The sequence below is a fragment of the Sinohyriopsis cumingii genome, chromosome 15 (genome assembly GCF_028554795.1).
Source record: "Sinohyriopsis cumingii isolate HCF-2022 chromosome 15, ASM2855479v2, whole genome shotgun sequence".
Lineage (NCBI taxonomy): Eukaryota > Metazoa > Mollusca > Bivalvia > Unionida > Unionidae > Sinohyriopsis > Sinohyriopsis cumingii.
In genome coordinates this window covers 42,514,742-42,538,554 of record NC_142975.1, presented here as the reverse complement: position 1 = coordinate 42,538,554, position 23,813 = coordinate 42,514,742, and the positions used below count along the sequence as shown (strand labels likewise).

The 23,813-nt window shown below is 34.5% G+C and overlaps 1 protein-coding gene across 1 annotated transcript in view; it reads left to right on the top strand.

Annotated features, from left to right (window-relative positions):
• The window catches only part of LOC149781694 (uncharacterized), a 65,809-nt gene extending 44,550 nt beyond the window's left edge, over positions 1-21,259 (top strand). Inside the window, exons 7-10 of the mRNA XM_089935003.1 lie at positions 9,667-9,720; positions 18,629-18,756; positions 19,110-19,685; positions 20,992-21,259. Coding sequence (XP_089791129.1) covers positions 9,667-9,720; positions 18,629-18,756; positions 19,110-19,685; positions 20,992-21,033 — 800 coding nt within the window. The 3' untranslated portion in view covers positions 21,034-21,259. The remainder of the gene's footprint in view (positions 1-9,666; positions 9,721-18,628; positions 18,757-19,109; positions 19,686-20,991) is intronic.
• Positions 21,260-23,813: the final 2,554 nt, after the last annotated feature.

Sequence of the window (23,813 nt, the reverse complement as noted above, 5' to 3'; positions counted from 1 at the left end):
GTCTGCAGCATGATGTCCCAACGCTAGACATCACTATAAACTGACACACTGCAGACATCATAGCAATAGAAATTGGTTGAAAATTGTTAAAACTATGTTAAAAATCCAAATCGAACTCACACACACAGAAGTTTCATGGATGAAATTTGGCATATTTCATAGACATCATTACTGTAAGATGTGTTGTATGCAGTATTGGGGGGTTCAGTCCAGAAGGTTGTGGTCATTGCTCAATATCTAAATTTTACATCCACTTCTTCATCCCTCTCTAAAACATCAAAGCTGCTTGAGATTAATAGATTAAAAATGGCATTCTTTATAGTATCTCTAGTTTGGGGTTTCTGACTGCAAGTTCAGGGTTAAATATACCCAATGTGCATCTTATAAGAGGTAACTAATGGAGGCAAGATTTTTAGACTCAACTTTCCTGTAGGTTTAATCCCATGTTGGCCGATTAGAGACTCATAGCTTTTGAGCAGAGCTTAGGCTGATTACTGCCACTCTACAAACTATTTTGGCCACAAGTGCAGCTAGATTAATGGTTAGAAGGGTCTGTCTGACACCAAACTTCATTGTGACGTGTGCTAATGACAGATTTAATTTCATTGATTTCCAGATTTGTAAAGGTCGTCATTGCCATGAAGGAACCTTATACTGATATGCTTAAAACCTCTGAGAGTTAGTCAGTCATATGTGAATTGTATTTTAATGGAGTAAATCACCCTGTTTATCCAGGCATGAGAAACACAATAAATGTGTGTAAATCTCTGTCCTCTTGTTGGATGTAGAGGCAGATGGGGATCATGGGAGACAAACCAGATAATACACAAAACACTTATTATTAGTAGGAGCTCTAGTATAAATTGGGTTAGGAATATGATACAGAAGGAGAATACATTCCAAATCTAGCAAATTGACTGCACTTCCTTGTCATTTAATTGACTAGTGAAAACCAGTCATTAACCCTTTAGCTACTACAGCTGTTGTGCAGTTTCACCAATGTTGAGTGCTATCATATCAGTTACGGAGGCTACTTAGGCAGGTTGCTAGGCTGAGTACTAGAGCATCATCAAGGCTGACTACAAAAACTGACAATGAAAACATGGTTACATTTATATTCATTATTTCATTAGTTTTTGGAGGATTTCAGTGAAATAAAAAACAGCTTGCCTAGTATAGTTTCTGTTATTCATATATTTTCACTTTATATACTCCTACATACCATCATACAAGAAATCCCAGTCATGTAAACTGTTTTGAATTACACAAAATAAATCCAATATTTACATATGTACATATAAAAACATGAATGATATCCACACTCTAATTAAAAAGATGAGAGTGGTACCTCCTACATATTTTCAGGAACCATCCTGGCCAGTGCCTTAAACCTTCAGTATGATAACATTGGACAGGGCTTTTCTTTTCCTACTTCCCTGAAAGCCAGCAACCATCTGTTTGGCCAAGTTCATTCTGAATTCAAGCTGTGTTCTTTTTTTCTTCTTTCCTGGACTTGGTTTTGATCTGGTGGCAAGAACTGTACTGCATTCTGTTTTGGTCTGCAATATCCACCTCCCCTTTGTTTTTCAAATACTCATCTGCAACTTTTGAGTAAGTTACTTCTTTTTGTCGGCCGGTTTTTTCTCTTCGAGTTACACTGGATAGCTGTGTGGGATCCAAGTTGTTAAATAAAATGTAGACAATTTTCTTGTCAATTTCCAGGCAACACAGACCAGAGTCTCTTTTTGCATGATTTTCATATCCCACTGGCTTTTTAAACCAGTTTTTTTTAAAGGTTCTGGCATTCCTTTCCTAGTTCCTTGGACTGTACCACAAGAGAAGAGTCCACCCCAATGTAAATCTTCAAATAATTGGGGATTTGAAAAGAAATTGTCCATATATATATATATATATATATATATATATATATATATATATATATATATATATATATGGTGGTTTTTGTTTATTATTTTTCTGGTAAGGTCTTTCACCACTCTAGATCCTAATCTTTTTTCTGTCACTCTCAATCTCTGTCCATCAGGCTTTCCAATATACATATGAAATTCATGGACGTAGCCGGTTTGAGGATGGGCTCTTTCCCAGACTTTTATGCCAAATTTTGTGGGTTTGGCCAGCAGGTATTGCTTAAATGAGAGTCTTCCTTTATAAGCAATCATGCCTTCATCAATTGACTGGTTTCTGGGAGGGTCATAATTTTCCAGGCATTTATGCAAAACTGTGTCATAGAAAGGACTTATATGGAAAATCTTGTCATGTCCTGGTTGGCCTCCGGGTGGGTTGATGCTTGTGTCATCGGCATTGAAATGTTTCCCTATTTTTTCAAATCTTTCTCTTGTCATGATTTCTGGTATTCCTGGGATCCCAAAATATACAGATGTCATCTAGGCAATGGAATATTTCGGTATCTGCATAATATTTATAATGATGTATATTCCAAGATATGCCCACATCTCCGTGATGCTAGTTTCATACCATTTCAGGTTTTGTTTTTGGTTCACCATTTTCTTGGCATAATCATTTGTTTCTTTCACAAGCTTTTCCACCAGACATTCAGGAAAAAACTTTCTCATTGCTTAGTGGTCCAAGCAAGATTGTTAAACCAACACGAGAATCAAAATCATTGATCTCAAACACGGTGAGGTCATCACTCCATTGTGCAAGTGGGACTATGTCATCCTCGTCATCCGATTAAAAATCACTTACATCTGGTGTTGAAACAGGACTAACATAAATATCTGATCAATTTTCTAAGAATGATCCATTAAACTCTTCAATATCGCTTGCACTGAACCCTTCAAAGCTGCTCATATCTGAATTGGAATCCTTCTTTGTTTATCTCAACTACACGTGTTTTGTAAAGTGCAGAAAAGCCCTCACAGTCCCAAACCAAAATGCATCCTTGCTGAAAGCTTGTGGCAAGCTTGCGATAAGCTAGTTTGATGTTTATAAGCTAACATGGATGCTTGCGCAAGCTTGTACAAGCAAGTGCAGGCTTAGGCAAGATAGCTGCATATAACCGCAAGCTTGCACAAGCTTGCGCAAGCTTGTACAAGCTTTCTTGTTTGCTTCAGAAATTAAAACTAGCTTGCACAAGCTTTCTTGTTTGTTTCATAAAGTAAAACTAGCTTGCGCAAGCTTACTTGTTTTCTTCAGAAAGTAAAATTAGCTTGCGCAAGCTTGTTTTCTTCAGAAAGTAAAACTAGCTTGCGGAAGCTTTCTTGTATGTTTCAGAAAGTAAATTTAAACTAGCTTGCAACAAGTTTCTTCATATATATATATATATATATATATATATATATATATATATATATATATATCCATTGCTTGTGAAAGTTTGAGACCATGTATCCAAGTAGCAGGCACCATCACTGTCACGCCCCTACGAAAACAAAGTCATGACTTGATGAACAATCATGAAGTGTTCATGAAAGTTCCTCAAGTAAGTTCATGAACTTCAAGAATTTTGATGAATCATGTACTTGAAGTTCATGAACACACTGATGAATTTTTATGAACTATTATAATATCTTTGAAGTTCCTGAAATGTCATGAACTAATGGTTCATGAACAATTCAAGTACTTTGATGCAATACCATGGTATTTCTTAAAAAAATGTATATTAAATATCTATATCATTATATTCATAAAATGTTCATGAAAATTTATCATACAAACTTCTCACAATATTAGTGAAATTTAAATAAAGGTGAAATTTTTCTTCTTTTTTTAAAATGATATACTGTATAAATGTTCATACAGATCTTTAATTCAATACTTGTTTACTTAACCTGAGTATTTCTGGATTAATATGGGAAAATATTTTCTGGCCAGCATCAACAAAATGTATTTGCTTTAAAAAGCTTTCAATGACTTTGGCCTAACGTTTTTTTTCTTCTCTCCATTACTGTTATAAACTGCATATTCTATTGACTTAGTCACTGGTTGCCAATTTGCAGTAAAAACCGAAATATATTAACAACGATTATTCTGACTGGATGACTTTGAAAAAAGACGTGATATGATTGGTTAATATACGCGCGCGATTTCAACAGTTAAGCTTCCTCAGAAACCAAAGATCATGCAGATGGTTAGGCAAAAACCTCGAACAAAAACCGTGGACTCCATGGAATGGACAGATGAGAATATTTTCAATATCATTTTTTTTAAGTAAGTAGAAGTGCAGAAAACGACTTTGAAGAATGTGAAGGAAATGATTTGGTGAGAGCAAAATTAGGCGGAAAAGCGTACCAAGCCCGGATGACCAGAATTACGGTGAGTATCTTTTTCTTGGTCATTCGTGATTATTTCAGTAGAAGTTATATGGATATTTTATTGGTTTATATATGTCATCATATTATTTATATCCAAGCTAATGACACGATTTTGTTCAGACCTAATTTAAACTTGCTCATCGAAGTTTTGAAAATCACTTAACATTATCACCCCCCACCCCCCCCAGTTCTCGATACCAGACGTGGTTCGATATCGATAGGAGTTGAGATGTTCGAGATCGTTTTCTTTTACATGACATCACTATTTCTATAATCTAATGTAATTTTGTAATTTAAAAAAAAAACCTTAAGAAAATAGTTAATGCGTGAAACTGTTCACAATAAAAGTGCAAATAACAACGTGATGAAACCGGAAGCAGCTATACGCAACATGCGGAGTCGGAGTGGATGCATTAGTGACATACTAAGGGCCTATACCACACAAGTCTGGCGTTTTATCAATAAAAAATGGCGAAAATATTTGAAAGCATGAAATAACCGTTATCTGTAATATATACGGTTATTTAGTGTAACGGTGTTGTCAAAAAAAATGTCATATTTTACTGAATAAAACATCCGTCTCCTGTGACTATACCTATGGCTAGACAGATTCAGTTAATATAAAACAGTGACAAAATTCTGCAGTAATATAAATGCTCAGTATTATGTGTAAGGGATTAAATCATTTTTGAGTTGGATCATATTATTCCAGTAAGTAAAGTGGGGTACAATGATAATGTGCTGAAAGCTAAAAACAATGTTGATCAGAGATTATCTGTAATTAACTAACTTCACCTTTTTTTCAGACCAGACAGCAGAAAAGTAAAATTGTTAGAGGATGAAGTTTGTAGGTTAAGGATGGATATTTGAAAACTGGAGGATTCAAGATGGAAGAGACATTAAATTGTGACTGCTGCAACAATGTTAAAGATCCAAACAGTAATCAGATGTAACAGCTTAAGTTGCAGAAGGAGACATTCAGTAGTGACAATGGACAGGATTTGATTAAATTATAGACCCTGAACATCTTCACAAAAGAGTTATCAGACAGGTCAGTCTCTGGAAGAAGATTGGTCAGGAGAAACCCCAGCTGAAAGACAGCCCCATGACGATGAAATATGCTTCAACAGTTGATTGCAGGCAACTGCCCCAATATCTCTTGAACATTTTTCAAAGAAAAATTACAGAACATACAAAAAGTGTTGCTAAGGGTAAAAAAAAAAGAATATCACTTGTCAGTTTAAATTTATCTGAAATCAAATACAGTTTTTAAGATAATATGTTGCATTTTATACTGTATTAACCCCATCCCCCATCTAAGGTTATTGTATGATTCAGGATGAATAGGTATTTGTGACTTGTCAGGTTATCATATTTTGTTTTATAGGCACTGTTCATGAAGTCATGAATCATTGAGAAACTTTGTTCATCATAGTTCATGAATATGTTCATGCACTTGTTCATGAATGATGATGATCCAATTTGTGGGCTGTTTTCAATTCATGCACATTCTAGAATAATTCATGAACCTTTTGATGAACTTTCATGAATGGTTCTTGAACCAAGTTCATGAACAGTTCATTCATTATTCATGATCATTTCACAGGGGCGTGACACTTGCAGCTAGGGGAACACATAAAGCTTCTGCAGCCTTGGATAAGCTTGCAGTGAATGAATAAACTTGAACAATGGAATTAAACTTAATGTTTTGGCAGAACAGATTTGTTTTCCACTGCATTGCAACTATAAGATTGCATTATTTAATCATTAAATATGCAGATTACTTCATTGGAATGAAGTAAAACTTTGCAATATATTATGATAATTTGGTCCACCAGGAGCAGTTGAGTCTAAAATGCATTTTTGGACAGGGGCCTTCGGACTCCCAGACCCCCCCCCCATTCACATTTTCAGGGGGTTTTTTGGAAGGGGGGAAAACACAATCATGTCTGATTTTTGAAAGCCCAGATGCTTGTAGCAAGAAATCTCTGCAAGCTTGCAATAAGCTAGTAACAAGCTTGCACAAGCTTGTGTATACTTATTGTACTAGGTAAATAAATAACAAGCTTGCGCATGCTTGTGCAAGCTTAAGCTTGCGCAAGCTTGTGCAAGCTTAAGCTTTCGCAAGCTTGTGCATTCTCATGACACTTTTGTTAAATAAGCTTGCGCAAGCTTGCTGCAATGTTCCAAATACAAGCTTGCCGCAAGCTTGCTGCAATGTTCCAAATACAAGCTTGCCGCAAGCTTTATAAATAAGCTTGCTGCAATGTTCCAAATACAAGCTTGCCGCAAGCTTTATAAATAAGCTTGCTGCAAGCTTTAAAACAAGCTTGCAATTTTGGTTTGGGATAGGTATTTGTGACTTGTCAGGTTATCATATTTTGTTTTATAGGCACTGTTCGTGAAGTCATGAATCATTGAGAAACTTTGTTCATCATAGTTCATGAATATGTTCATGCACTTGTTCATGAATGATGATGATCCAATTTGTGGGCTGTTTTCAATTCATGCACATTCTAGAATAATTCATGAACCTTTTGATGAACTTTCATGAATGGTTCTTGAACCAAGTTCATGAACAGTTCATTCATTATTCATGATCATTTCACAGGGGCGTGACACTTGCAGCTAGGGGAACACATAAAGCTTCTGCAGCCTTGGATAAGCTTGCAGTGAATGAATAAACTTGAACAATGGAATTAAACTTAATGTTTTGGCAGAACAGATTTGTTTTCCACTGCATTGCAACTATAAGATTGCATTATTTAATCATTAAATATGCAGATTACTTCATTGGAATGAAGTAAAACTTTGCAATATATTATGATAATTTGGTCCACCAGGAGCAGTTGAGTCTAAAATGCATTTTTGGACAGGGGCCTTCGGACTCCCAGACCCCCCCCCCCCCATTCACATTTTCAGGGGGTTTTTTGGAAGGGGGGAAAACACAATCATGTCTGATTTTTGAAAGCCCAGATGCTTGTAGCAAGAAATCTCTGCAAGCTTGCAACAAGCTAGTAACAAGCTTGCACAAGCTTGTGTATACTTATTGTACTAGGTAAATAAATAACAAGCTTGCGCATGCTTGTGCAAGCTTAAGCTTGCGCAAGCTTGTGCAAGCTTAAGCTTTCGCAAGCTTGTGCATTCTCATGACACTTTTGTTAAATAAGCTTGCGCAAGCTTGCTGCAATGTTCCAAATACAAGCTTGCCACAAGCTTGCTGCAATGTTCCAAATACAAGCTTGCCGCAAGCTTTATAAATAAGCTTGCTGCAATGTTCCAAATACAAGCTTGCCGCAAGCTTTATAAATAAGCTTGCTGCAAGCTTTAAAACAAGCTTGCAATTTTGGTTTGGGGTGTGTCTAAATTGTACTTTCAACTTTCAAACTTGTATCAAAATGTTGAGTAATCAGACCTCTCTCATTGGTTATGATAATCAAAAATATGTAAACTTCTGTACTTTCAACCAATCAGCGTTTAGTTAACATAGTGGTCACGTCTGCGTAGATGCGACACTGGGGTTTTGAGTACTGCTGAACTATATGCACATAAGGTTCAGGAGCTATTTACAGGTGACGCTTAGATGTGGCAGCCATAGCTAAAGGGTTAACAAAGCCCCTACTTTTTGTCATTGCAGCAAGCCCTTCGGGGTCAGGCTGAATAGCCAAAAAGTGTAAAGGAACTTAGCTCAGGTCAGTTGAATTCACCTGTTAAGTTCATTCTGATTGTCTGCTTTGCTGTCAACAATTTTTAGCTCTGCTGGTAATAGACCAGAAGGGCTTATAGGGTGGTCTGTTGCCCTTTGTCTATCCATTTGTTGTACATCTGTCCATTAGTACAAGATAGTTGGAGTACTTTTCATAAACTACCTTGAGGATTGGATTGCCATACAAGTTTTCAAACATATTCATCTGATGGTTTTAGTTTGTCCTAATTGGATGCATTTGGATTTCTAGCATGAATATCACAATGGCCATTTTGAAAATATTATCACTGATCACCAGAAGACTCCCTGGTATGTTTAATTGGTTTTATAATGAAATGGTGCCAATCTGAGATCCAATATGGCCACTATGGAAGTGATCTTGAAAACCTTATTACAACAATATCTGAATGAAAACATATACTGACAAAGGGTTTTTGCCAAAAGACCTTTTATGGTGTCCAGATCATTTTAAATGAAAATGGTGTCAACCTGACATCTGACATTGGCATAATGAAAGTACATGCATGATGATTTTCAGAAAATTTACGCTCCCATGGTGGACCTTAATCCTTTTTGCAATGTGTTCGTCACAGACATGACATCGTGGTCATCATGGATTATCCATTTTGTCACTTTGTAGTGGATGAATTAAGTGTTATTGCCCCAGTTAGAAGTCACAGCAATACAATTATGTAATCATGGACAGCCGCTACAGAGTATGGAATTTACCTGTTGGCTCAGTGCAGGTTATTCTTTTTAAGCTGTACACAGTGCCGTTTCATATTCAAAGAATCACCTATTAAAATGCAATCACTAGGGGTGAAACGATTCATCTGTATATTAATGCATCAATACTTTTGCTGAAATGATACACATATTGATACAAGAGACTGAGAATCAATACAAAATGATACAGTATGCATGTTATTTTAGTCTTTAGCAGTCTTGAATAATTATTATTAGTTGCCTTGTTATTCTGTAAAATTATAATCCATCTGAAACAGCATTTGCAATTACAGGCACTCATGTTTATTAGCATAGACGAAAAGGATTATTTGAAGATTACCTACTCACTGTCTACAAGTTAACACAAAGTGACATGGTTCGTAATCTGGCCCCCTTTATGCCATGATAATTATTTTAACCTAGAAGTATGTTCAGCATATACAATACATTCCAAACATGTTCCACATGTTTGAAGAAGTACTTTGCTCATCATTTAATAACCACTTTCATGCAAAGTTTCAACTTTGAATTGTATCTTGACTCCTTTGGTCCATTTGAAAGCTATGCTACTGGTGTGTTGCATGTTGAAATATGTTACAATTTGAATTCTCATTTGTGGTCATTGCTTTTTCCTGTCCAGATTAAACAATAACCACCAATCAGAAATCAATGTAGCTCATTCTCTGCATGACAAACAGGAAGTATTGGCAGAGCAACTGAGAGTCTTTGCGGTAATATCATTAGATATGCCACTAGTACTTAAGCGGAGATGCTGTCAGGGTGTGTGAATCATGCAAAATTTGTATGAATTTGCATGCTTGGAGAACAGTGAAACATGAGAACTCCCATAAGTTTGTTGAAAGTCCCACATATGAAAATTTGATAAGCGATGTATACAATTTTTATTTAACCATTCTTGTCACAACATCTCTTTTTCAGGTAGCAACTGTTCCACATCTGGGTTCTTCAAGCACGACATGAATGGTTATGAAAGTAAAATTGATTAGAACAATGTGCCCCAGAATAAAAATTATGGCATAGTTTGAACCATTCATGAAGAAAGTTTTACAAATGCTTGTTTAAAATACAGGCCACCTAGAAAACCCAAAATGTCTGATTCCCGTCATGGTTCATTACAATTTCATTCGGCAAATACTTGCTGATGATAGTGATGATGACAATAATTTTTTAAAGTTATGAAGCATATCATATTATTGGAGCTGGGAAGGTGTTAATGGAGATACCAGTGAATGATTTTGAGCTCGAAATGGTGTGAAATACAAGTTGGATTTACATGCTGGATGGACAAAAAATAGATGGCATGACCCTTTCAGTGGTATTTCGAAATTAAATGTACAAAGGGCAGAATACTGAACCTAATTAAAATACAGACAGTTTAAAAGTATAATGCAATTTTAATTTTTTTAGTTAATCAAATTCGCCCTGCGGATCATATGCTACAAAACCATATACATGTATCTATATCAGGGTTACGTTAAATGGAATAAAATAAGGGTTAAAAAAATTGCAATTAAAAAGTACAGATATTTGTTTTAATACCTCTGTCTGCACAAGCATTGATGGACTAAATACCCTTATACAGCATTATGGAACAGATAAGAAATTTGGCATAGTAGTTAGTAAACTACTGATTTAACAAAAGAAGTTTATGTTGGTGAAAAATCCAATTTCAGAGCAGATGTATCCAAAATATAATACCTGTGAGCTCTGGAAAATTGTACAAAACAGTCACAAAGATCAGTTTCCCAACATATTCAAGCTGACAAAGCTAGCTATGCATATGCCCCTTCAGAAAGAAGCACAGAACAATATTGATACAAAGAAATGGAGCAGAGTATGCTCAGAATTAATTAACAAATTAATGTTTATATAACTAAAATAGAGGTGACATCTGTCAAAGATCTTGATTTCAGTAGAGCTTTAAGAAAGTTGAGCAGGAAGAAAGAGAGACAGATATTGAAGTTTAGATAAATATTGACCTATAACCATTTCTTCCTCCCCTCCATTTTTTTCTTTGATAAAGGGGGAGGTCTCTCTTAAAATAAAATCTTGTCATCATCTCTCCTTAATTGTACATGGGAAACACATTTGGAATTTATCTTTTTTATGCAGAGATATTTAACCAGTGAATGAAGGTGCTGATGGAATAAATGAAATTAGCATAGAATTGAGCAATGGGGCAGATTTCAAATTTCTCAGGTTTATCATCTTGTGTAAGTTAAAAGAAAATTATAGAATTAAGGACTGGGTGTAGTCCTTCTTCACTAACAAATATAAGTACCTGTGGCTGCATCAGTCTTTTTGCATCTGCAGGAAATAAAATGTGATAGATTTTGTCGAGGCATTCAACCTTATTCCCATGCCCGGATTTGTTCTAGATGAGCATTTCTTTGCATGAGGAAATTGCATTATTTCTTCTTTTTTGAAGATAACATTGTAATGTCTTCTAGTGTAACTGAGACACAAAATTGGTAATAATATGTTTTCAAGTTATTCATCTTGTACAAAACAAAGGGAGTTAAATGGAGCCACCATTAAATGGCTTAAAACTCACTGCAACCAGCAAGAAGTCTGTTTGAAAGTACTCAGTTGTTATCTTTTCATCAGTGAGAATTGCATATAAATATATGATAACTCTATGTCTATCTGTAGTCTGCACACTGGAAATAGGAATAGAATGTCAACGTACATGAAAGGGCACCACCTACCTTCCAAAGATGGAAAGACCATCAAGTTCTTATGTGTATTGATATGTAATATATCACAGGCTGCGTATCATGAATTATAGCAATATGCGGCAGAGGTGTATCATTTCACCCCTAGCAGTCACATACGTGTATTGTGAGAGATTACAGAATGCTGAGACAATTTAGGTGTTTCGCAAAATATATCAAGTTATATAATTATAGTAATTTTAATATAAGAGAAATAGATTAAACAAAAGAAGGAAAAAAATCACATAAATGTTAGCAGGTTTCATTCTGCTAGTCACTTATTATGTTTGTTTAACATTTTCTCACACAATGAAACATACATAGCACTATCCAATATACAACTACTGCTAGGCTAGCATGTTTAGCACTTACGACCCAAATATACATGTCCATGCGACACATTTTCTCAGGAACTAGACACATGTTTACTTTTACCATTTACCTACTGTTGTTTTGCAGGCTCTGTGAAACATGTGATGCCCTATTCTATAACCAACAGTAGGATAAATATACTTAAACTTGCTAGTTGGGCCATCTGGCTTGTTTACATGACATGTTACAAAATGGATGGGTGAAGGTGATGAAAAAGTGAAATCGCTTAAATATTTTCATTAAGAGATAAACTTGTTTGTGTTATTTTTAGTTAATGCAGATGAAAATTTGGTACATTACATTGTCATGACAATTGCTGTAGTAGTAGTTAGTCTCTCCAGTGCATACATGTACATCATATCATCTTTTGCGATTTATTATGGAAATGACAGTATGTTTATGCAAAACTGAGTTGTGAAATGGGTATCTACGGTAGATACCATTGTATTTACAGTACAACAAATATCCTCCAGTTTTGTGTGTTTGCTTTTTTAAAGCTTTCTCTAATTGGAATTTCTTGTTCTTATCACTTTTCCCCCTTCTTTAACTTGTAAGTTGAACACATCTATCAATATTGCTTTGTAAATCACCTGAAATGGCTAAACCCCATGTTGGCCAAGGATAATAAAATCTGTCTCTAATTGCACTGATTAATTTGTTATTAATGTAGCTTTAAACAGGTATCCCTTGTAAAACTTTGTTCATTCCATATTGGAGGTGGAAGAGGTTTTGGTTTCAATGATTGTAAGTCCGTATTATTTCCTGTTTATCTTGAACTGTTCCTTTAATTCCAAGGTATTCATGAATGTAGTTGCAGTAATGCTCACTCATTCAAATTTCCATCTATTAAATTTCTGAAGCATTAAGCTCGTACATGTTAATTATGACCAGATTTGATGCTAGATAATAATAAAATAAGAAAAGCACACTACTAGCAAATTTGTAATGCAGTTTGCATTTTGCAGTTCAGCAGAAATGCCTGCTATTATGCAAATTTAGTTGTGAAATGGGTATCTGCGGCAGATACAGTTATATGTGATGTACAATAAAAAATAACCCTCAATTTTGTAGGTTTCAGTTTGGTTTATCTAAGTGGAATTTCTTTTTCTCCTTCATACTTTTTGCCAATCCCACCCTTTGACCCCATTGTTTAACTTGTATGCCGTAATAGGTATAAGCTGAACACATTATACCGGTATCTATCAATAATACCCTGAAGATCATCCAAAATAGCAAAGCCATGTGTTTGCCAAGGCTATAAAATCAATCTCTAATTGCACTGATTGCTATTAAAATGTGACTAATTTTTATTATTGGCTTTAAACAGATATCCCTGATAGAATTATGTTAACTACATGTACTCTGAACTGGAGATGGCTTCAAAGTTGTAAATCCCAGTATAATTTATTGTTTATCTTGAACAAATTCCTATTAATTCTAATGTCGTCATGAATATTGTCACTGTATTAAATTTGATTATTGCAATAATGATCATTCATTCATCTTTCAATCTATTAAATGTCTGGAGCTTTAAGTTAACGCCTGTTAATTATGACCAGATTTAACAATAGATAATAAGAAAATAAGAAAAGGACACTAATATGCAACAGTATCACAAATGAACCACACTGCATTTCTTAGTCCATCTCACATTTTCAGTTTTAGACAATCAACATAAAATATTTGCATTCAGAAGTTAATATTTCTTTTTAAACATCTGTGCTAAAAAATAACATCAAGGCTCAACACCTTCCTGAATTATTAACAAGCGTAGCAGCAGACTTCAAGGTTAAAAGGTCACTTCTCAGCTGGTGCTTGATGATAGAGTCATGAAAATAGTGACAAAGGCATTTTTCATATAAATCACTTTGTTTATTGCCCGAACAGCCACTGATAGAGAGCAGACTTCAATACTGTGTAGAAGAACTTGACGCATGAAAAAAATTATCATACTCTCAAATAATCAGTCATATTCTAAGTCAAATGATAAAGATATTTGTATGCTGGAAAGTTAAGGCATTCATCAAGGCTTTTAGACATTTTTTCTAATTTGAAGTTAAATGGCTAGTCTCTAATTTAGAAAATAAATAATTTAGTTTTTTATATAATGCTAAAGACTAGATTTATGCGATAATATGAGAACTTAACAACAGATACATTTTTCAGTCCAGATTTTTTCTTTTTCATTTTTTTACAGATTAACATCTGTTTAGTTTTAAGTTGTGTGGTTTTGTGATATTTTCTTTCAATAGTTGAATTACATCTTGAAACTAACTTCGAAGCCTGACATTGAACAGTAGCTTTTACATGTGTGTGAACTGTTCATTTGTAATCTCTTATTGAATTTTATGTCTATTACTGTATTCTTTAATTTCTTCAAAATGGATATTGTAAATATTATGGAAATAAAAGGGAAACTATGACAAATTATTAACCAGCACACAAAACACATTTAAGAAATATCATTTATTGAGTTTGAACATTGAAATTACTGCTTGCTGCAGAACAGCATGTAAATGTGAACAGTGACTAGTCAATTTCTTGTGATGTATGCTTCATCATAGACAGGCTGGCAAGATGTCAATGAAATTTAGAACCTCATTTTTTTGTATTTTAGGTGTGTTTATTGTTTTATGTATCCCTAGCTGGGCCACTAATAAATATAACAAAGAAATGTTACCACTGTAGACATTGTACAGGTAACAGTATGAAATTGACATCTGCCTTGGTATGCTGTCGGGGTTTCTCCTATCGGTTTTTTAGTGTGTCAACTAGTCGAGAGAATATAATAGTATCAGCAAGGGGTGCCATAAAACGCACTACAGCAGCAATAAAATCCATGACAGACTTACACTAGATTGAGTGAATTTCCACTTAAATGGGTGGAAAAACAATCCACCAGACTGAGTGGACTTCCACTATTCATAGTGGGCTCTTAATACACTGTTCTTCTGTTCACATCTACTGGATTGAGTGATTGATCTGTAAAACATGATGCATGTACTGTATATTGAAAATTGTACTCCTCCAAAATGGAAAGTCATGAAAATTGTGCTGATCCAACATGGCCACTACAGATGGTCATATTGACATTGGGTTTCACCAAAAGACTTGTTGTAATATCTGATTCCTCCTAAATAAAAATGGTACCAATCTGACATCCAGTATGATTGACATGGTTGCTGTCTTGAAAATTTTGTTCATGCTACTCCCAAGGAAAAAGTCATATCAACATGGGGTTTAGACTGGAAGACTTTTTATCACATCTGAATGAAAATGGTGCCAATATAATGTCCAATATGGGTACTGTAGTAACCATCTTGGAAATCTTGTTATCACTACTTTTCCAAAATTGAAATTCCTGTTGATGTAGAGATTTCACCAGAATATTTCTTATGGTGTCTTAAGTAAAAATGATACCGATGAGACATTTATTATATCCACCATTTCACTGAAAGACTTCAGATGATGTCAGGGTCAGCCTAAATGATAATGGTGCCAATCTTACATCCAGTGTGACTGCAGCAGCAGCTAATTTGAAAAGATCTTGTTTTTGCTATAAAATGTCAGTGGTGTGTTTTAGCACTTAGTGGTTAAAAAGAAGAAATGGTCTTGTATTTACTTTCTGCAAATTCTTTTTGGTCAGTGGGGTGTTGTGTCCCATTGAGGGACTCTTGGTTCAGAATTTATTCTTATTTTATTTTTATAGCATAAAAATCTCCTTGAATTTACAAGAACTGATATTTCATCCCTATACATAGAATATTTAAAATGATATGAACATTTCATTTTACAAATAATCATTAGTTCTGCCTGATTCTTAAAATTACTAAAGAGATACCCTTGAATCTTGCATTTAATTAGTCAAACTTTTTGCAACTTTTGACATCACATTTCAGATTTCTGATCATATTTTAATTATGTTGAGATATAAAGCACACACTAACAAGAACTGTGACTGTTTTCATTAGTATGAATAGCTACACCTTTTAATGAGAAATTCTTGCATGTGATTGTCTAAGTTGTTTTTAGTTACATTCTCAGGACTTTTTCTCTGAACAGATTTTGATCAGGCATGGTTATCATTAAAGATATCATGGCAGAGTGATGGAATGAGATGGAAGGTTAGAACACAAACTATAGAAAAAAAATGAAGTAACAGAAAATTACAAACCAAGAATAGCAATTTAATTATTATAATTACATAACAACATTGCTTAAGACCAATAAGAAAACAAAACAGTTAGTCAGTGAACAAAGAAATACATGAACAAATTATTTAAAATACAAATAAGTACAGCTGATTAGTAATACCCATTATTAACTGTCCAAACCACCCTGCCCACTCTCTGAGATCAATATGACTAAAACTGACATTTCTACTATGCATCTTCATCTGCAATTCAAGATGCATAATTGATTTTTGCAAGGTATATATTACAAGATTGGGTTGTCTTTGAATATGATGAGGACGTATCTGAGTGGAATAGCTCCACATGGCCTGGACATGATTCATTGTTGTCAATTTCACACCCATCATCACCTTTTGATAGTTGCTACAGTACACCTTATTGTGTTCAGACAAGCACAGGAACCTGAATATAGTTATTACAGACCTAAAACGAAAACTATTGTCACTATGAAAAGCAAAATTTGAAATGGCCAGGCATTTTATGGCGGTGTTAAGTGGAGGGGAACTGTCATAAACATATAAGCAGGTAATATTTGTTCAGAGTAAACTTGACTATGAAAGAATGGTTCCCTTTCTACATTGAAGAAGGAAAATTCTTGAACAGACTGATCCACTCATCATCCAACAATTTAGAAATGGTAATTGTGTTGTTAAATGCTGCATTTTCTGCAGTTGGAATAGATAATGGTATAGAACACTTGAACCACTGAATGAAACTTCTTAGTAGCCTGTCTGGCATTATTTTAAATCCTGGAGAGTGCACTTATTTCTTTTCTTTTAAATGCTCCACCCCAAGTGTGACATCCTGAAGAAGTACACAAGTTTGCAAAACATTGTGTGCAAGAGAAGGCACAGCATCATAACATGTCTTGATTAAATGACATCAGGAAATTGAAGCCAATAGCACATCATACAGATCTAAATAGTTGTTGTGTGACCAATATAATTACTAAGACTCTTCTACCAAAAGAAGTCATCCATGACCATGTGAAAAGCAATGAGATTGGACAGAACAAATATCTGTCATTTACGTCAGAGTGGGTCACATCAAGTTATGTTGTAATCTAGCCAAAAAGAATCAAAACATGTCCTGATTATGCGAACTACTGCTTTGTCGAAGTTGGAAAGCCAAAATGTCAGATTTTGATATGGTGCAGGTTGTCTCTGATCACTATAATCTGGAAGTTTGATGAAAAGTGTTACAAGGGAGAGAAGAAGAGTCAAGACTATGTTGTTTGCATACTTATTTAATGATTAAACATACTGGAAATGTCTCAACTCAAAAAGTTGTTTTACAAAAATTGATCAAGCACATATTTACAGTTTATTAAGATACAGAAGTTAGTCAGTCATTTGTCAGACATCACAGTAGATATTGTAGTGACATCCAGGGAAGACATTATGCCAAATTGTCAAATTACCTGGCTGTCCAAGACTGATAAAGCATGCCAGAGGAAGCAGATTGATCACCAAAAGGGGACTGACAAATTATAAATACATACATTAATGCTAATGCACCGATTCTTGCTCTCAGACCCTATCACAAAAGTGAGAATTTTTTTCTCGGGCTTTTGAAAACTTAGACACTATTTCTTTGACATTTATATATGATATACTTGGATCATTAAAACAGAATATGTCTACTCAGTGTGTGATAAAACTCACAAAGTTAAAATAGTCTTCTGGAAATTGTTCACCTCAAACACAGAAGACATTGTCTTTGCATTTTCCTTGGCATGCAAATATAATGAGCAGTCCAAAGTCATAACAAAAGCAGAAAAGAGAGGTTCATGTACCTGCCATGAACCAACAATAATTTGTTCAGAATTGTCCCACTGCATTGGGATATCATTGGCAGAAAGCAGGGTGAAGCAGAATATCTTCCTCCATCAAATTAAACTCTGATGGGAATAATGGTTTGGCAGGAAGATGTTACCCACCTCATCATTCCACAGCCTTGTCATCATCATGGAGAAATTGTACCAAAGAGAATATCTCTGCCTCCATTATCCAAGCCTGTGATCAAACTCAAGCAATAATGCTTAAGAAGTTTTTCTGTATCTTAATGCTGTTTCTATTGATCGATAGATCTTTTTACTGCACAGAAATGGGCAATGTGAGGCAGATAATGAACTGGTGGACACATTTATATGTTACATTTATAGCTGGAGATGAGTAAATCATCAATTCAGATGTTATTTAATCATATTTTCATAAGATTCAAGATTAGGTGAAGATAAATTAATTGTAATATAGGTTTAGCTTAGAGACTATGTAATCATATTATATATAATCCAAAACATGTAAAAGATTCATTTAAAATTGATCTTTACTTATTTTGACATGACTATCTATGGAGTAAATTTTTAGTTTTCTTGCAGTTTTAGAAGGTTATATAGTGGAGTTGATAATTATAGCATTTTGAGAGGTTGGCCTTGAAATTTGATATTAGCTTCAAAATGATATGTTGCCAACTTTCTTCGCTTATCTCCCACAGGAGTCAAATATGTGATGACTGGCCTAGAACATGGTGTGATCTTCAAAGTCTAATGAAGTTGTCACTTAGAAAACACATTGATCTTAAAATAATATTAACTTTCAGATGCCATCTGGACAAGGGAGATAAATCCAGAATTCCATGACAACAAGGAACATATTTTACTGTTGATGGAAAAATTAAACATTGTGGCAAGAACAAGGCTGTACAGTGAGAATGAAGTTGAGAACAAGGTCAGTTGATGCAAAAATATTGAATTTTGTATGATCTATTCTTGTGGTAATTAATTAAAGGTTATTGATCAAGCCTGGAATTAAACACGACTTCATTTCTAGTAGATTCTGTCTAGTGTGGATAAGACATTCCAAGCTATTTCATTTTAATATATATTGCCCTACAATGCACTGTTTTCTTGAAGTAACTTTTCCTGTGCAATTGGTTTCCCAAGGAGATTATCAGATTTCTTATGGTAAATATTAGAAATGGACATTTTCTTTAGAGGCTAATGTTTTAAGTGAAATTGGAAAAACATGTATTTGACTCTTATTAAATTCTTATCACAAATATGTAACTAATTTTATTTTAGACAGAGAATTACTTCCTTGCCCCATGTATGCTCCAGCAAAGAACACCTAAGGAGATAATATCCCCAAAACCACATCCTCAGATGGAGAGCTCGTCAGTCCTCTGCTATGTCTTCTCTGGAAAATTTCTTCCCTCCCCAATTTTTCATAGGCTACTTGCTGCCTGTGTTGCTCATTGGCCAATAGCTACAAAGAAGACGGAGGAAACACAAGAGAATCTGATCTTCTGTGGGTGCGGTGTTTTTCAGCTAGACCAGTATCACAAGCTGACCCTGCACTTTAGGGACTATGTCATATTTATGAGACTCACAAGAATGGGGATCAAAGACAAGACTCCATCTTCAGAACTGTGCATTAAGTCAAGAAAATTTGTTACTGATATGCTCTCAAGGATTATTGGATATTTGAGCCAGAGCCTGGAGTTTGAGCACTTTATACAATGTCCTGAATACTGTGGTGAGAGTGTCAACAGCCTGATTCCTGTATCCCTGCTCAGAGAGAATAAACAAGTATTCTGTGATTTTCACAACCATGTAATTGAGTCAGACAGATTGTTAAACTTCTGGTTTGAGGATATGGTGAGTGATAGTATCAAAGGTGTTGTTCAAAGTTTTACCAGACGTTTTGTTAATTAATTTACACCTTAGTATGAAAAAAATAAAAACTCTAGGAAATTATTGTCCTTGTAAAAATGTAACCTTGATGCACATAATACATAGAAAATCAAAGTTAATTTTAGATTTGGTTAAGAAGCATCATCAGTTTTGAGCTCTATAAATGACACACAGGGTCTCTGTCTGCATAATTTGAACAGCTAAACATGGTTGCAATGCTGACCTACATTCCAGTAGAAATCAGTTATGTGGAAGAAAGGTACTGTGCCCTGAAAATTAAATCAATGAATAAGATGAAAAGAGACAAAATAAAGAATACAGAAATCACAGTAGAGCTAAACACTTACAGTCTCTTGCTCGCTTTGACTTCATTGACATTTTTTTGTCACATACATGTATAATTCAGTAGTCTCTTACATAATTGTCTTCATATCTGTAAAAGAGGGGCATCATTATGGCTGAATCTGATGGATTGTGGGATGAGGGCTTGGAGGAATGGAGTAATAACTTGGCAGACTTCTGGACAGTGCAATTTGATTGCTGATGCTATGTGGAATATGGGTCATATGATCAAATTTAGAATAAAATATTAATCAACAAACTTAATTTGATACTTCATAAGTGTAATATTTGGTATTTATTCTAGTAGGTACTATACATGCAATAAATATTTCCATAGCTTGTATTCTACGTGTACAATCTAACTATATGTAAGTGTAAAACTGAAGAAAATGACGTTTGACTATTATATACAGTTATGTTATATACATGTAGCTGTACCTATTACACCAGGTGTGATTGGAATAGGCTCTAGGAATACTATTTTATGTTCATTGAGTTTGTTGTAATTAAAATTTTCATATTATTCAGCTGTTCTTTTAATAAGAAAATAATTCTTAATCAAGTAGATGTAAGTCACAGTTTCATGGGGTGTTATAGTGGGGTGTTTTGCATAGAAGTCCAATTTGCTTAAAATTAAATCTTCTCACTGGCTTGTTTTTGGTTTTATTACATGTGCAAAATGTCACATGTATCAACTTAAACCTAGTAACTATATTAATGCTTGTGCATTAGCATGAATTTTAAAGGTACTTGTGTATCATATATTTGACCATCCACATGATTTATTGTCTATTTACAATATCAAACCATTGGTAAAAGGTATAGTACCTTAATAGATCAGATTTTAATCAGAGTGATAAAAACTCACCCTCAGTACTAATTAGTTCTGATCTCGTAAAATAATAGATCTATTCTATTTTTATTTCAGATTCCTGACAAGGAGAGCTCTTACCCCGAAGCATTGAACTAAACGGCACTTTCTTTGGATAAGCTGAATAAAACAACATTTAGATCCTTTGATTTATCATCTGTGTCCCTACATTTTAGTGAGGGATATTGTGTTCATGCCTCAAACCAATTAACATGGCTACATGATGGCCATCTTAAGAAAATGTTTTTCTTGCTGCTGCTCAATGGCCAATGGAAAGGAGTTATTTTATTAATGTGAACATTCTGACTTCATAAATTATTGTTAGACACAGCAGTCATTTATTAAGTCCCATAGTGACAACTATAGAAACGTTGCTTATGTGTGTTGTTTACTTGTGTAGATGTTATTTTAGCTAATGGATCACAGTGATCATGAGGTCAGAGAAAAGACCTCTGTGTGACTTTCTGCATATGTAATGACTGCGGTTGAATTTAAATGTAACAGCTATTACATCCATGTTTAAACCTACATAATACAGGTATCTCATTATTATTATTATTGCTTGTTATATTATTATTATTTTTATTATTAATTTTGGAGTTCAAAATATATATTTAACCACTAATGCTCATCACCCTCATACACATACACATATATATATATATATATATATATATATATATATATATATATATATATATATTAGATACCCAAGTAAGTGATATAAATTTGACTTCATTTGGTGTTTGTTTAACTTGATTTTCCTGAACAGATGATTCCATCCACAAAGGGTTTTCAATGATCCTAAATAAAAAAGTGTTAATCATACATCCAGTATGACCACAATCTTAAAAATCTTGATATCAGTCTAAATCTCCTGAATAGGAAGTCGTATTGGCATTTGGTTTTTGCCAGAGACTTCTTCTGAAATCTTTTTATTGAAATGGAAATGGTGCCATTTTGCCTTCTTGAAAATTTTTTAATTGCAAATTCTCTTGCATGGATGGTCATATTGACATAATGTTTTAACCAAAAGATTTCTTATAACTTCTAGCGGGTCATAAACGAAAATGGTGCCAATCTGACCTCTGATGAGAATTGGAAAAAGCAAGAGTTTTTAGTGGTGCCACTATAATTTCCAATATGGTCACCATGTCAGCCATCTTAAAATTCTTGTTATTGCAAATATTTCTGGATGGTCATATTGATATGGAGTTTCATCAAAAGACTTCTTATGATGTCTAGTGGTCCTAAATGAAAGTGGTGCCACTTGGACATCCAGTATAGCCACTACAGTGGGCATCTTGAAAATTGTATCACTACGCCTACTAAATGAATGGTCCTGTCAACGTGACATTTACATTAAAAGACTTGATGTCTGGTTGAAGGGACCTGAATGAAGACAGCCAATGTGAACTCTGATATCCTGGCCATCTTGGATATATGGTCATATTAACAAAAGCCTTCTTATGCAGTCTAGTTGGTCCTAAATGAAATTAGTGCCACTCTGACAGTAAATATGGCCACCATTGAGGCCATCTTAAAAACTTGTGATCATTAATCCTCATGTAATGGATAGTCATATCAAAATGGGTTTTTCATCAAAAGACTTTTCATGACAATTTAGGGCTCAGAATTAGGATAATTTTTTCATTAATCCACAGGTTCACCTTAATAAAACTTTTACTGATCCTGCCTAAATTTCAGTAATCCTGCTGAAATCAAACAAGCCAGTTCAGCTACCAATACAACATTTGTTATTCATTAGCATCAATTCAAAACAGTAACAACTCTTCTTCACCAACAAGACCTGCAAACAGTTGAATGTTCATATCTGAGCTTCATCAACATGCTCTTTTTCAAATATACCAAGATATGATCTGCTTCTGTAGAACCGGTTTTCTGTTTTGATTTTAGGTATAGGTCTGCTAATATGTGTAGGGAGCTTTGCATTGAGTAATTCCAGGAATGATTTATGAAAGTTTTTGCACTGGCTGTCAATGAAAGAAGTGCCCTGCACACTTATGTATTTCTTTGAATACTCAGTGCAGAAAGTGCACATACCACAGCTTCTCCTGGATCATACTCCTGTCATTCTTATAAATTTATTCAGCATTTCGGATACATTTTTGGTCTCTTCTCTTTATCATATTTGCAATCATGCTGTCTCTCGTCTTCTAATTTCTGATGTTTCCATGGCAGCTGTGCATCTTGCAATTTCTTCCACATTGTTACAGTTGTCACTGCATTATGCATGAACAAGGATACAAAAATTGCAACACATTCTTTGGTTAATACTGGACTGTTGATTGAATTGGTAAACACAACTATTTCAGATTGGTCAATGTTAGCTTGATACCTTTTTCTATTATCAGTTATAAAATCAGTTTTTGAGAGCAATATACCATTCTAGATCTATATACATGAAGATTGTTTTAACAAAAATCACAATAATATACTTGATGAGTAGATTATTGGTTTAAAACTTGTTCTTTACTCTGCTAGTATTTATTGCACCTCCTCAATTGTAGGAGGTTCATAACACAACAGATCACTTAACCGCTGCTGGAATTGCTGACCCACATTTTATTTGGTACATCCAACACAAGACAACTTGTTAACTGTTGTGATAGAAACAAGTAGTAATTTTCACTGCTTCAGCAGATGAGCAATCATTTGAGCATTGTGATACTTTATTGGTCCTAAATGCTGCTGATCTTACATCAAATATGGTTGTCATAGTGGCCATCTTGAAAATCTTATCATCTCACAAGAATTTCACAAATGGTGTAAAGATTGGGCAGTTAGAAAGAAGAGTAGGTCTTATTGTGCATTACTGGAAATCCAATAAGCCAGTAGAAAATCAGTTCTTTTGAGGG